Source organism: Electrona antarctica, assembly GCF_951216825.1.
Source record: "Electrona antarctica genome assembly, chromosome: 20".
Classification (NCBI taxonomy): domain Eukaryota; kingdom Metazoa; phylum Chordata; class Actinopteri; order Myctophiformes; family Myctophidae; genus Electrona; species Electrona antarctica.
In genome coordinates this window covers 33605244-33621844 of record NC_136801.1, presented here as the reverse complement: position 1 = coordinate 33621844, position 16601 = coordinate 33605244, and the positions used below count along the sequence as shown (strand labels likewise).

Genomic DNA, 16601 nt, shown 5'->3' with positions numbered 1-16601 from the left:
CGAGAGAGTCCATAAGATCACTACAGTGTTATGAGGCATTTCCATTATCATTACGAAGCATATTCAACACATCAACATTCGTTAAGAGTTGGGTGAAGGGTCCCCTGCAGACTTCATCATACATTACACTTTTTTTCTTCAAAATATAAGTTCCATAGCACAACAGCTGCTCATTTCCCTGAGCCATTGGCTCGCTCGTGGTCTCTGAGTGTTTTTCCATGTTAGAGCAATTGTGCGCTTTGCTTGGAGTAGTGACATATCTATGAGAATGTGTTTATTCCTTGGTATAACCAGGGTACAATCCCAATATGCAGAGTTTTGGATCCAATGGTATCCTTACATCTAGCATTCTATAAAGTATTTGTAAGATCTCGCTCCAAAATGCCACAATCTCTCTGCATTCCCACATACAGTGAAAAAGTGTGCCATTTGACTGCTCACATTTTACACAAGTGTCTGGAATATTTTCATTGAACTGGTGTAATTTAGCTGGTGTTATATAAGTGCGCATCAACCAGTTATATTGTAGCAATCTTAATCTAGTATTTGCAGTTTGTCTGTGTACTTTTGCACATATGGCACCCCAGTCAACCAAGGATATATCATCATGTACATCTTCCTTCCAGGCCCTTAAGGTGGCCTTACACTAGCCGATAATCGGGGGGTGCCCGACCGCTCAAAGCGCGATCGGGATCGGCCCGATCAACATCAAGAATGTTTGATATTTGCTCTGCCCCGCTCCGATTATCCAGTAGTGTGTGGTGCTATCAGATTTCAGATTGAAAAAAATCGGCTAGTGTAAGGCCACCTTTAGTCTATCATTAGAGCTTTCAGAGATGAATTGGAAACCAGCACGTCATATATCACAGAGATACGCCCTTTACTATAACAATGATCAGATATAAGTTTCTCCATTCCCGAAAGGAATGGAGTAATCAATGCTTGGTTACCAGATGCTCTAATAAAGTCTCTTAGCTGTAAATACTTGAAAAGAAAGATCAAATTTTGTACGTATGTGTTCAAATGTCATCAGATTTCCATCTTGGAACATATCTCCTATTTTAGTTAGACCTTTATTAGCCCAAAGGCGAAACCCCTGATCTGTTATTCCTGGTTTAAATACAGTAGATCATTTCCCCATATAAAAGTTGTTTTAATCAGTTTTTAATACATTTATAATGAATATTTTAACCAGGAGAGTGTATTAAATAACAGACTCAAAAATACTTTAACTGAAACTGAGAAGTTCTGAAGCAGAAGACAGGCCAAGAGACTCAGGCACACCGATGAAGAGGCGCAGGCCAGGCAGAGAGATGTTTCGGAGTTCGGTTTTATTTGCAGAGTACAGAATACAGCAGTATCCTGGAGCAGGTTCATCCTGGAAGGCCTGCTGAGACCCTAGCCTAGGTGTCATGACTAGGGATGTGCCGATGAGACATTTTGGCCGATAATTAATTGCTGTTATGGCCGATAACTGATATTACCGATGTCATATATGATCTCATTCTGTATTAAAAAAATATAATAATTTTGTCCATTCTGAAAAATACATGTAACAGGGTATCTGCACAGGCTTAGGCAAGCCAGATTTAACTTAAATACCTTTATATTTAAGCTGTTACTTTGGGCTTGTTTATCTGTAAAGCCTGATTAATTGGACCGATGAATTAATCGGTCTGATTAATTAATCGAACCGATGCCGATGTATCTAAAAACAACTAGAATCGGCCGATAACGACGGATTATGCCACGGCCATACCCCTGCGTGCTGCCTCGGCCAAGGCAGTCGCGCACAAACTATTAATGCTGGTTAGCCGGGTCGGCATCCCGAACGAGGCGCTTTCAGAACAGGGCACATGTTTCATGTCGCAAGTAATCACCCTCCTATATAAATGGCTCAACATTAAGCGCATAAAAACCTCCGTATACCACCCACAGACGGACGGCCTAGTGGAACGATTTAATCAAACCCTAAAAACAATGTTGAAGAAACTGCCAGATATTGATGGGACGGATTGGGACCGCTTAATCCCATATGTGATGTTTGCTATTCGTGAAGTTCCCCAGGCCTCCACAGGGTTCTCTCCCTTGAAACTCCTGTATGGGCGGCAGCCGAGGGGTCTGTTAGACCTGGCCTGGGAGGCCTGGGAGAGCCAACCTTCCCCGCATAGGAGCGTGATTGATCAGATAGAACAGATGCAGGCACGCTCAGATGCAGATGCAGTCCCGATCGGGACAGACCTTTCCCCCCCGCAGGTCCGGGACGTGAAGGGGCTCATAGGGCGGTTCCGAGACCGCTTCTCAGAGCTCCCAGGCAGAACCAATGTCATTCGACATGACATTATAACCGAACCGGGCAAAGTGGTGCGGCAGCGCCCCTACCGGATCCCCGAGGCGTGACACCTCGCCATCAAGGAAGAAGTGAAAAAGATGTTGGAGCTGGGGGTCATCAAAGAGTCCTTTAGCCCCTGGTCCAGTCCCATCGTCATCGTACCGAAGCCGGACGGGTCCCTACGCTTCTGCAATGACTTCAGGAAATTGAACGAGGTGTCGCTCTATGACAGTTATCCCATGCCGAGGTCCGACAAACTGATCGAGAGGCTCGGACCGGCCCGGTTCGTCTCGACCCTGGACCTCACGAAAGGGTACTGGCAAGTGAGGCTAACGGACCGGGCCAAGGCGAAGACCGCCTTTTCCACTCCGGACGGCCTATTCCAGTACACGGTTCTCCCCTTCGGCGTACACGGCGCGCCAGCCACCTTCCAGCGGCTTATGGACTGTGTACTGCGCCCCCATCAGAACTATAGCTCCGCCTACTTAGACGACATTATAATCTACAGCGGGACCTGGCATGAACACCTGGCACATCTGGAGGCTATCCTCGGTGCCCTCCGAAGAGCGAAGCTCACCGCCAACGCCAAAAAGTGCCAACTCGGCATGTCCGAGACGGACTATCTGGGCCACATAATCGGACGGGGTTGTGTGAAACCCCAGCAAAAGAAGGTAGAAAGAATCCGCAACTGGCCACGCCCCGCCACAAAAAAAACAGGTAAAATCATTCCTGGGACTCATATCATATTATCAAAAGTTTATTGATAATTTCGCTACTATTGTAGCCCCGCTGTACGAGCTGACACGACAGAGCCTCCCAAACCATGTGAGATGGACGGCGGAGGCCGAGGAGGCTTTCCAACGGCTCAAGGACGCACTATGTTCCGAACCCGTACTAAGAGCCCCGGACTTCACGAGACCGTTTGTCCTACATACCGATGCCTCGGGGACCGGTCCGGGAGCCGTGCTGGCCCAAGTGACGAACAGTGAGGAGCACCCGATCACGTTTAGCAGCAGAAAACTACTCAAACATGAGAAGAATTACGCAACAGTGGAGAAAGAATGCCTGGTTATTAAGTGGGCCGTCCACTTACGCTACTATCTCTGGGGCCGGCCATTCACCCTCATCACCGACCACGCCCCCCTATGCTGGATGTCCACCAGCAAAGACAGGAATGCATGTGTCACGCGCTGGTTCCTAGAACTACAGGACTACAGGTTCAAAGTCGAGCACAAACCAGGGAGGAGCATCCCGCATGCTGACGCCCTGTCTAGACAATAGGAGGACGTCACACAGGCGAGCCAGACGGGCAAAAAGCTAAGAAGAGGGATATGTGTTGTCTCGATGGTAATACCGCGCCCAGCAGGTAAGAGCGCCCCCGGAGCATGGCCGAGGCAGAGAGATAACAGGAGCCTACCCCACCCACTAGGTGTGATCAGGGAAGGAAGATACATACCTCGTTACCTACTTGATCAGCTGGAATGCGCCGCACCTGCCTTCACCTGCTAGAAGGGATCCACCTCAGTATAAAACTCTCTCTCTCTGCCTCAGTGGGGATCCATTCTCCGGGAGGTGAGGAACGCGCATATACCGGGCTGCTGGGCGGTAGGTCGACACCACTATTTCACGTTACATTATATGCAACATTAAGTGAAATATAAATACTTACCATGTCTCCTCTTACCCTCCAGGCAATCACCGGGCATGCACAGAACGGCTCGTTACAGTGAGCGCATAAACCTGAAAAAGGAACGATTGATTAAGGACATGGAAAAGGAGGGCAACCTACCGGAGTACAGACGTATGGAACAGGAGTAGCGATACTGCCCTAGTACACAGCCAACCGGCTGGACATTGGAAACTCCCAGGCTGAGTAGAAATACTTACATTCATATCCTCGACTCTTATAGAATAAGGGAAACTGTTTATTCACCAGCTGACTCTAATACTTACCGACTCCCGAGAGGGGAGGGAGAGAAACCTTATAGTAGACCTGTACTCACCTGTCGATATCTCTACAGCTAAAAACCACCTACCTGAGTAAATAGACGAAGACGACTCAACTGCTCCACCTGCTGGAAGGAAAAACACATGAACTGTATGATGATACCTGAAAAGGAAGAGGAGAAATATTATTATTTATGACAAAGAAAGCTGTGAATAAACCTTTATAATTTTGCATTCTATCCTGTCTAAAGGGTCATGTGTACCAGTCGCCACAAGATGGTCAACAACTGAAACCAACTATATAAAGAGCATGAAGCTTGCACTTAATTAAAACTGTCCCATAAATGTGAAATAACAGAAAACATGGTCAGTGTGGTTCATCAAATATTCTTCATATACCATGACATTGTTGAGGGGCGCTAGCCCCTCCTATATACAGGTTAAAAACAATGAACAGAGTTTAATGTTTGTTTTGTCTGTCACTGAGGAATTCTGCATATGACATTATGTTCTGATATCGCGATGATGTAAGACGATAAGGGTTGGTAAAGAGCCCTGTAGCGGTGCGAATACCATCAGACGGGACAACTTCTTGCTTGCAATTAAGATTTCATTTTATTTCCTATACGGTTTAACAATACTAAAAACAGGGGAAAAGGGAGGTGGAACAATGTTGGGATCAAGTTCAAGGTCAAACAATTCTGAATCGAATCGAATCTGAAGGCAGAGTGTCACTTCCTGCCTATAAGCATGGGCCCAATCCCACTGATTAGGGATGACACTAGGTGTGAATGGTCATTGTCCTATTGTCTTCTTTAAAGTGCTATAAACAGTGCAATTCAATTAAGCTATATTACAAACAATATTCAACACGCACCTCACTTCACACAGGTGTGATTTTTCATAATTTTTCATAATTTCAATATAAAATTAAACAGAATAGACTTTAAAGGCAGGGTCTTATTTTCTTTGGTTATAATAAGTACTAACTAAGTAGGTCTATTCTGATATTGTTCAGTAACAGGAGTCTCCTCTCCATGTATTTATAAAACAGAAAATACAAAGAAATGTTGTATTGAATTCATGGTTCTATGTCTTGGTGTCACCTCGACCCATGATGGACTTCTTAGTGTTTCTCTCAGGTTTCAAAAGCATTATATAAGACTTTGGTCCAAACAGTGACACCAAAATTCCAAAGCTAGATGCTAAAATAGCAAAAACCTCCACTACATCTGCATATTTGCCTGGAGAGCTTATATATGCTGGGATGAAGGCTATCCACACGGCACAGAAGATCAACATGCTGAAGGTGATTAACTTGGCTTCATTGAAGTTGTCTGGAAGATTTCTTGCCATGAATGCTAGGAGGAAGCTGAGGAGTGCCAGTAAACCAATATAACCTAATAGCACTGCAAATCCAACTGTTGATCCCACCACACACTCATAGACTATCGTATCACTGTGATAGTGTGTGTTTTTATGAGGAGCTGGTGAGGCAGACACAAGCCAGGCTATGCAGATTGCTGCCTGGATGGAAGTAAGACCCAGAACTGTTCCTCTCTGCTGTATAGCACCAAACCACTTCATAATGTCTGTACCCCCAGGCTTGGAGGCCTTGAATACAGCCAAAACCACCATAGTCTTTACCAGGATACACGAGACACACAGCACAAAGCTGATCCCAAATGCTGCATGCCTCAGCTGACAAGTCCAGAGCCTGGGACGGCCAATGAACAGAAGTGAGCACAAAAAACAAAGTATGAGTGAAAACAAGAGAAGGAAGCTAAGTTCAGAGTTGTTGGCGCGCACCATGGGTGTGCTTCGATGATAGATGAAGATTCCCAGTACAATGGCACAGATAAGTGTGCCCAGCAATGAGATGATTGTCAAGGAGATACCAAGAGCCTCATGGTAGGAGAGGAACTCCAGGCTCTTAGGAACACAGTGGTCACGCTGGGGACTGGGCCAGAAGTCCTCTGGACAACTGGTACACTCTGTAGAGTCTAACAAAGATGACAAGGTTAAAGGGACAGACAAGTACAGTATTGTCCTAAAGATACTGTACATTACTACATGGTGTAAACCAACCAGTCTCATTGCTGATCTCTCCCTCAGAACAAGCAATGCAGTCAAAGCAGCAGATAGGTTCCCCTTTAATTCTGGCCACACGCGTTCCGGGGGAACAGCTCTCACTGCACACTGACCGAGGTGGCTACAGAGGAAATTAAGAATTATATATTTTTGTACAAACTGAATTACATTCACACCAGCTCAGCATTAGCTATAGAAAGTGGAAGTGACCTTTTTAGATTCAAAGTTCCAGAAGATTCTGTCTTCATCCAGGATGAGTTCTTCACCTGCAGAGGCTAACTTCTTGACCACACCTACATTGTGAACTTTTGTGCTTCCATCAGGGAGCCACACCCAGTTCATGACATCATAGATTGGTAAAGCATCACCATTCTCATCAAACGATACGTGATCACCAAATGGTGTAGAGAAGTTGATCCTTTCCAGGTAATATACAAGCTAGACATGGTGATGAGCAGAATTATGAAGATCAAGTGACTATAAAAGTGTGTTTTGAGCAGCTGCTCAAAATATTACTTGCACAATGTACATAGACAAGGTAAATAGATGTTGATGTACAATTTGTACTTGAAATTATTCAGACACCACTGCATATCAGGTTTATGGGTAATAATCACAACTGTCCACTGAGTGAAATAAACAACTAAAACTAACAATTTAATAACTACTGCAGGCTCATAATTATTCCGCCCCATCATGACAAGTGTCTTTAGTAATCTTTTGTGTACACCCTTTAGCCTTTTGCTGTTATGAACTGATCCACATTTTATATACAGTAGGCCTATACTCAGATTGGCCCAGACACCAGCCAAACCTAAATCATTATTAGTCTAAATTTGAACCCAACTAGACACATTATGTAACCTGTGAAATGAGTGACATTACACCTGCCATGGCTGTATTGTCCGCAAACCGGCACAGCTGTGCCCAATAAAAGGCCCTTTTCCTGGCACACAATGCAACATGTCATGGATGGCATGGGCCAGAGCATACACAGCCTTGTACACATTGTACTCTGGCCTGAGGTCAGATACATCCAAAAGTGCAGTTTCTGCTGTTGCTAGGTCCTCTTGTCCTGTACACACCCTTCCACCAGCATCCACCCACTCTGACGGAAGGGGGGGGAAATTACACTGAAATGTGTGCTCCCAAAACCGCCTCATCTGAAGAAACACAGTGAAAACTTAAAGCATAAATTCTCTAAAGCACAAAGCTTGTGAATGAACACAAAATTGCAACTTAACCCATTTAGGACTGAGGCCGATTCTAAAAAGGCCTTCTAAATCCTGAGCTACGTTTTCATCAAATGTTAATTCAAAATGACAAAAAATATATATGTTGCTATATACTGTACATAGCAACAACTAACCCAAAGGGGTTTCCCGTCCTGAAAGGTATAGTTACAAAGGGGATCCCGTACATAATGGGTTTAAAAAATGAAACAAAAGACTCACTATGGTATTGCCAAGGCTGTCGTCATGGCCATTGTCGGGATGGATTTTTAACAAGAAGTCCTTTAGACCTGGTATCTCTCCACGACGGATGGCAATGCCCAGGGTGCCTCCCAGGTACGGCATGAAGTCTAGAGTCAGGAGCTTATGATATGTTGTCCAGCCCTCACTGGCCATCCATTGCAGACCTGTCACATTCTGCTTTACCACCTATACGGTATATAAATCAATGCTATTGAACACCCTTCATGTCTGTGTGTTGATTCACAAAATATTGAACGAATTAAAATGAAAAGTATTAAAAAGTGCCTCTGACAAAACCAGCTAACTCCATTGGACCGTCTGTCTGTCTGTCTGTCCGTCTGTCCGTCTGTCCGTCCGTCCGTCCGTCCGTCCGAACGTCCGTCTGTCTGTCTGTCTCCACCACCACCACCTCTCCCCATCTCAAATATCTGACAATATACAGTATAAATTCACAGTACCAACTTTGATGAGGCAGTATTGCTTTGTTTTAAAAATATATTTAATAATTTCTTGAAATATTATATACATAATAATATACATATTTAGGCTATATATATATATATTATTATTATTATTATTATTTTAATTTATTTAGAAAGTGGTTAAATTGCTTTCCCACAACCTCCTCCATGAGATGAACCATATTGACCCCATGTTCAAATGCAATGACCACACGAGCTGTGGATGTCTTCATCACAGTGACAATCCTCTGAAGTTCAGCTGGGTCGTGGTCCCAGGGCAGAACCTCCACGTACGCCAGACAACCAAAACCAGACTGGGCCAGGTCAGACTGGAATGACTGGGCAGCATTTCGGCCATAGGCATCATTACTAAATACCAGTCCTGCCCAGGTCCACCCAAACCGCTTTATAATTTGGAGCATAGCTTGGACCTGATGGATGAAGAATGGTGGGATAAGACCTGCTTAGTTTGATTATGCACATACTGTAGTGTAAAATCAGTGAATCTCCTGCGTATAACCCACATTAATTTTCTTTTGATGCTGACCCTAAACCTAACCCTTCAGCCCTTCAGAAGTGATATGTACTACTTGATACCAACAGATGTTTTGTCTGTAGAAGTTCACCTGGAAGGCATCACTTGGGATTGTTCTAAAGAAAGATGGGAACTTATTCCGGTCACTCAGACAGGAACACGTGGAATAGTAACTTACCTGAAAAATACACAAAAGATATATTCTGTAATATACCTATACGGTACTATAATTCTTTATTACACGGCTTGGTTGAATGCTTGATTCTGATTGGTCAATCACCGAATTCATCGGTCTGTTATTTCTGGATAATGACTGCTCCGCTCTATAACACACCGATGCCAAAACAAACCCTCGGAGCACCTGCTGTGTTCCGCTGATTTACTGTTTACTGTTTCCAACATGACAGCCATGATGTAAACACACACACAGTGTCCTTTACAGCAAAACATTGCTCTCAAAAAGGTTTTTGAAAACATTTCAGCGAGAAATAGACGCTGCAGTACCCGAAAATGGATTCTATTTGATCAATAATTCACTTCCTTGTTTTCCGACTGTGCTGCAGCTGGGCAGACGCCGGCCAGCGCGACACTTATGGGATTACTTTCATTACCGTAAGCAAGGAAATATGAGTCGTTCTGTTGTGTTTTGGGTCAATTTATTAATTTATGTATTAAGTAGCCGTGTAATAAGCGGGATAATGTATGGCATGGTCATTGTTTATAGATAAATCACCTTCAGGCTGATTAACCACTCGACAGCGGAGGTGGTTAATCAGCCTGAAGGTGATTTATCTATAAACAATGACCACTCAGCCATACATTATCCCTTACATCAGAGGTGGGCAACTTTGGAGATGGAGAGGGCCACTATATTTATACAGTCACTCCAGAGGGTCACATTGCATATTACGGTCATAGCAAAAACAGCCAATCTCCAAGCTCAAAGCGCGTCGCAGTGCAACGCGTTTTGAGCTTGTAGATCAGCTATTTTAGCTATAGTTTAATTTAAATCCTGATTTTTTTTTGCTATTTTGGAATTGGAATCCTGAAAGATATTTTAGACTAAAGTAATTAAAGCCGGTCATGTTTGCATGATTGGAATTATAACAGAAATTAAATAATATACTTTATCAGTATTCCAATATTAGGGCCACATTAAGTGAAGATGGGGGCCGCCAGTTGTCCATGTATGCCTTACATAATTTCCCCCTAACAAGCAGAGCACGTTAGTGGACCAGAGCAGGGTGAAACTCTACACTCACTTTCCCTGCTCAATCCCACGCTAAAATTCTCAACATCGCTCACCACCACTCAGCTTGATTTCCCTCCGCTCGGTTCACATTTTCAATCACAAAAGAAAGAAAAAAAAAAGGGAAAAAGAAGGGACTGCATTGTGTGCTGCGAACACACAGAGGCAGCTTTAGCCATCAGGAGGCCTGGTTCAGAAACACAATGCCATCTTTTGACAAACACGTATACGAACCCTTCAGCACTCACAACAAAACACACTATAGCCTTGCGTAGCCAGCCTTCATTTGCCTTTGCAATGCATATTGCCACGCAGTGATATCACCATCGCTACACAAGGCTAAAAACACACACCATGCAAGGTTTGTTAAAACTTGCATGGTGTGTTGTTAACCCCTAATCAATCACTAGGTTATACTTTGTTATGAAAAAACACAAACCTTATCCTTTTTCATAAGACAATGCAATAACATAATAATAATAATTATATATACGATTTATATAGCGCTTCAAGGTATCCTAAGTCGCTTTACAGAACAGAAGTAAAAACAAATGTATTCGAAAACTAGTTAAAAGGTTAAAAGTTTACATTGTATAACAATATACAATGTGGCAATCTACTGCCCCCCATGCTCCATTCAAAGTCTGCCAGCTCCACTTACATGCTCTGTAACAAGTAAATATTGTTTTCTTTATCAGGCTGTAGAAAGACTACACTGTTTATCATTATATTAGATTTGTAAATAAACTAAAATAGCCAAAAAGAATAGCCAATTAAAATGGTGATGGTGAGAGAAGAAAACTTACCAAGGACACTCTGTACAAACCTAATACACTAGAGATGGCAATTGAACGTGTTGAGGAAGAGTCACCCACTATTCCAAGCACTGGAGGGGAGCCAACACAGCTCTCATTCAGTTGAAATTGTTCTTCTCTCCCACTGACCAATGACAAAGCTGAACGGAATGCTACTCCAAGTGTGAAACAATTATCATAGAGACTGTATCCCAGAGTCACGTTGGGTAGCAGGCTGGGGTTTCTGTTGATCTCAGTAATGGCAAAAGCCATGGTCTGGGCCATTCTGAACCCGGGAATTTTTATTCTAACAGACAAAGTTCCACAGTAACTTTGACAATTTATCTTTGTAGAACTACATCAAATAATCCTATGATGGTATAGGCCTATATTAAAACAATGTTCTCTTGCTTGCTTTTTTATGTGTGATACTCACCCATAGCAAATGAGATCCTGTTGCTTGGAGGTGAAAGACAGCTCAGGGAAGGCAGAGGAGGAATGGAGGGATGGAAACAAGCCACCCAGAATAAAGTCCCCAGCCTTGTAAATTCTGTTGAATTTAAACTGTGCCTGTAACTCACAAGAAGAGGAAGGTGAGGAAGACAAAGGAGAGAATGAAGAGAACAATATCAAGCACAAGTACACATATGGAATCAGTTGTATAACTACAGAAGCGTTCATGACTGCACCTCCTCTCCTCTGCACACTTTGTCCTGTTGCTCATTTTTATACACAGTGTTAGGCCATCCCCTGAGCCAACGTATGCCATAACATCATCGATCACACCTTCAACACACATCAACACCCTAGCAAGGCAGAGGCAGAAGAAGAGGCAGGGCTTAACATACGTCAACAATGCTTTCATATCAAAGTCCTGTTATGTCAAATCAAATCAAATCAGATCAAATTAATTTATATAGCACATTTAAAAACAACTCTCATTGTACCAAAGTGCTTCAACATATCAAAAAGAGCAATACAGTACAATACAATACAGTAAAATACAATGCAGAAATATAATATAAGACAGTCAATGAAACAACAGGCAATTAAAGCAAAATAATATAAAATATAAAAGTGCAGGATCATGAGGGGGATTCAAAGGCTTAAGTTGTGATTAAAAGACTCAACGGAGGGAGCAGTCCTAATGTGACCAAGGCCGAATCAGCCACACAGAATTTGGGCAGTAGAATATTCTTATTATTTTATAAGACACACAACCTTTAATTACTAGAGTTGCGCCATTTAAGGTGCTAGAGATATCAAAGTTGTATACCTTAATAAACAATCCTGTACTATGACTACGCCATCCGTTATTTAATTGAAGAGAAACGGAAACTCTTTTGTCATTATTACTCTTAACTTCAGTTTGTTCAAGGACACACACAGGTTCACGTTTTACCAGGTGAGGGAGCAAAAAATAGGTGGAGAGAGACTGACACTGAATCATGAATCAAAATATAACATTTTGTTTATTCCCCTTGTACATCGGCCACTAAAATGCCATAAAATCTACAATGTTTATTGCTCTAAAATCCTCCTAAAATCTAAACTACAAAAGAAACAAAATAACAACAAAACAATAATAAATCCTTAAAAGCGTTCAGTAGAAAAGTGTGCAAAGTGCGTTGGGTCAGATAGTTTGGTTTGTGAGTAGAGAGTAGAGAGCCTCCAGTCAATCCAGCATCATATACGTTGAATCAGAACAATACGTCCACTTCCATACATCATGGATCTGAAGTCAGTTTCTCCGTTCCACAATTAAGCACAGCTAACAGCCTCACTAGGGTGGTGGAATCGACAGTAGTGCGGGATGGAACAGTACTCACACACAACGGGCAGTTTGCACCGCCCGCCGAGGTTGTTGGGTATATAGGCTCTCTCGCATTAACGTGACTTGGGATCCTGTGTCTAGTAAGCCCCTCAAAGACACACCCTCCACTTTAACACCGATAGTTGGACTTTGTCCAATAAAAGCTTCTTTGGCCCCTGATTCTGCATAAGGACACCCAACCCCTGTCTCCCGGACCTCGGCGACCGGGGACGCTAGTTTAACGCCGCCTGGTTAGCTGGACAGAAACGGATCATATGGCCTGATTGCTTGCATTGTCTACATATAGGTCTCCCATCTGCATCCCATTTATTTCTTTGATAAGGCACGTACCGATCTCTAGGTGGCGCGGCTCGTGGCTCCGAGGTGCGGCGGTGCGCCTCGGTGGAGCTTGGTTGCAGTAGCGGCTTGATTTCGCGCAACAGTTCCTGGGTCAGTCCTTTCATTTGTGTTTTAACGTCATCCATTATCTCTCTCTTTAAAGTCTCTCTCCAATCTGTGGTCTGTGGGGTATGGGAAACAGATGCAGGGTTAATAGCATGACAAGCGATTTCAGGTGTATTTGTACCTCCATGTTCTCTATCTAATGCCAGGGCCTCTGTACGTAGTTTCATAAAGTCCTCTTCAGGGTGTCGCCTTGCGTAGATCCGTAGCGCTTGTCCAAGTGGGCCATCGGACAGCCCACTCAGTAGTTGGTCTCGAAGAACGGCATCAGAGGGGGCGGTAGCTGAGTCGTGCCCCCGCAACCCACAAGAGAGCTCCCTAAGTCTCAGAATAAAGGTAGTAACACTTTCCCCGGACTGCTGGGTGCAGCCAAAAAACTGTGAACGTAGTTTTGAGGCGGACACCGATTCCCTATACAAAGCATCCAGATAATTAAAGATTTTTGCTGCCGTGTCCCGCTCTCCCTCATCCACCACCCTTATCTGTCGTTTAGCTTCCCCGGCTAGCGTACTCAACACAATGGCTACTTTCTTCGCCTCAGTTAGATCTTGAGTGCCCAATAACCCTTTAATCTGTTGTTTCCATTCTTTATATTTTTCCCTACCTTCTGTACCTTCGAACTTGGGCAACCATGGGGCACCTGAGTAGACCGGCATCATCATCATCATAGCAGCTAATATAAACAAAACAAAACAAAACAAAATTAATGTTCAGTCTCTCCTGTGGTTTGCTCTCTTCCTGTCCTGCCGACACTACGCCATCCGTTATTTAATTGAAGAGAAACGGAAACTCTTTTGTCATTATTACTCTTAACTTCAGTTTGTTCAAGGACACACACAGGTTCACGTTTTACCAGGTGAGAGAGCAAAAACCATAAATAGGTGGAGAGAGACTGACACTGAATCATGAATCAAAATATAACTGTGGCAGGGGGCGGGATCAAGGTATCTGTGAGTGGGGTGACAGGGCTGGCTTTGCCAGCTCACAGGCGCACCTGCAGCAGATTGTGTCAATTAAATGAAGGACAGCTGCTGTGTATAAAAGGAAGCTAATGTGTTTGTGTTTCTCGGTTGCAGTGAGAGGCTGGGTCCAGACAGAGCCACACAATACTACACATTCCTGCCTGTTAAGAATTGGATGTTTAATGTCACACGGTGACTGTTTAGTTCACGTTATAGGATTCACATTGAGGACACTGTGACTTGCTACATTTTGGTTTGGCTCCTGTTAATGACGGAGATAGTTTGTTTGATGACCAATTCCCTGGCTTGAGAGGAATAAAGAGCCTACTGGATAACAACTGCCTGTGTCGTGTCCTTCCGTGCCCTGGGTTGTGACCAGCTTGGTCACATTTGGAGCCTGAACAGGGACATGGAGGGACAGCAACGATCCCCTGAGACTCCGCTGGCGCAGATTTTCCGCCAGCTTGCGGATATGCAGCAAAACACAGCAGCCCTACAGCATCAGCAGTCTCAGGCCTTGCTTGCCATGGACAAGCGCCTACAGCAGGCGGAGGCACACAGGCAGCAGGAGGACCTGGCCAGGGCTGATGGCCAGCAACTACCGGCAGACCAGGCCGCGCAGCGCACACACCAGCGCCTTTTGCAGGACTCCCTGCATAAGATGACTTTGGATGATGACGTTGAGGCATTCCTGGAGGTATTCGACAGCGTGGCAACAGAATGTGAGTGGACAGAGGACGTGAAGGCGTGGCGGTTGCTACCTCTGCTCACAGGGGAGGCACAGCTTGCTGCACACAGCCTGCCAGCCCCGTCGCGTCTGGTGTATCCGGACCTGAAGAAGGCCATATTGGACCGCCTCGGCCAAACCCCAGAGGGACATCGTCGTCGGCTCCGGGGTCTCGGCTATGATGAGGGGGGCCGTCCCTTCATTTTTGCCCAGCAGCTACGAGAAGCAGCGAGGCGTTGGCTGCAGCCGAGCACCCTGACGGCAGAGCAAGTTGTCGAGCGGGTCGTGTTGGAGCAGTTTATCGCTGGCCTGCCAGCCTCCACTGGAAACTGGGTTCAGTGTCACCGACCCCTTACCCTGGAGGCGGCTGTAGTCCTGGCGGAGGACCACCTCTCCCTCCCACGGAGGGCACGCTGGGAGGAAACACGGGGCCAACCGCCTCCACCTGCAGCCCGGCCCGTCCCGGCCCCAAGACGGAAGAACACCACGCCCAATGCACCTACACCTGCACCCAGACACACACATACACCCCAGCCGACAACCTATAATGACCACCTCTCTTTTCCTCCTAATTTGCAGGATTCAGCCTCAGCGCCTGTGCGTTCGGCACCCCAGGGGGGCCCTCAAACGTTGGGACAGGCGTGCTGGCGGTGCGGTCAGCTGGGCCACTTCCGCAGAGAGTGTCCCTTGATGGAGGTTGGGGCGGTGGTCCAGGTCGCCGGACCGCCAGGGCCCTCTCCAGGTCCAGAAGGGACGTACTACATACCGGTATGTATGGAAGGGAGTACACACCAGGCGTTGATGGATACAGGCTGTATGCAGACTATGATCCATGAAAGTTTGGTTCGGCCAGGGGCATTGTTGGAGGCTCAGCATGTGAAAGTAAGGTGTGTGCATGGTGACATTCACGAGTACCCTTTAGTCCCCGTTGAAATTTGTTGTGGTGGTGAAAAGCATGAAGTTAAGGCTGCGGTTAGCTCCCGCCTTATGCACCCTCTAATTTTGGGCACAGATTGGCCTGGGTTCTTTAGGTTAGTGAAGGAAGCTGTGGGGGTGCGTTCACAACCGACAGGGCAATGTGGGTTGTGTGCTGTGTTTACTGGAGAGATGGAGGCACCCGAGGCTGTTGAGATGGGGGTGGGGCCGGAGGAGGCTCAGGCCGAGGTTCAGGCCGAGGCTCCCCCGGGTCTGCCAATAAGTCCCCTGGAAGACTTCCCTCTCGAGCAGTCTCGGGATGAGTCTCTCCGCCGTGCTTTTGAACAGGTGGCCAAGATTGACGGCTCCCAGGTTCTCCCTGGCACAGCACTCACACCCCCATACTTTTCTATTATGAAGGATAAGTTGTATAGAGTGTGTCGCCACACTCAGTCAGGGGAAGAATCCACACAGTTGTTGGTACCAAAAACCTGCAGAGAAATGCTTTTCCATGCAGCTCATCATAACCCCATGGCGGGGCACCTAGGGTTTGATAAAACTCTTAGCCGGATCATGGCCCGGTTTTATTGGCCTGGCATTCACGCTGATGTACGTCGATGGTGCGCATCCTGCCGTGAATGCCAACTAGTTAACCCACCGGCCATCCCAAAAGCGCCGTTGCGGCCCCTTCCGTTAATTGAGGTCCCTTTTGAAAGAGTGGCCATGGACATCATAGGGCCATTTGACCGGAGTGCACAGGGGTATCGCTTTGTGTTAGTCCTGCTGGATTACGCAACACGATATCCCGAAGCCGTGGCCTTGCGCACAATCTCAGCAA

The 16601-nt window shown here is 45.4% G+C and overlaps 1 protein-coding gene and 1 long non-coding RNA gene across 2 annotated transcripts; both read right to left on the bottom strand.

The window, feature by feature from the left end:
* Positions 1-5368: 5368 nt before the first annotated feature.
* On the bottom strand, positions 5369-11608 carry LOC306913276 (extracellular calcium-sensing receptor-like; the record flags this gene model as incomplete). The annotated part of the gene is made up of 9 exons (XM_079489867.1): positions 5369-6282; positions 6368-6491; positions 6581-6808; positions 7258-7533; positions 7825-8031; positions 8468-8737; positions 8933-9019; positions 10897-11191; positions 11574-11608. 9 exons carry the CDS (start codon positions 11606-11608, stop codon positions 5369-5371), a joined length of 2436 nt encoding a protein of 811 aa, XP_079345993.1.
* Positions 11609-12341: 733 nt separating this feature from the next.
* LOC306913089 lies at positions 12342-12745 on the bottom strand. Its single transcript, XR_013788478.1, has 2 exons — positions 12714-12745; positions 12342-12619 (listed from the first exon to the last, which is right to left on the bottom strand). It is a non-coding gene; the product is annotated as an uncharacterized lncRNA (long non-coding RNA).
* Positions 12746-16601: the final 3856 nt, after the last annotated feature.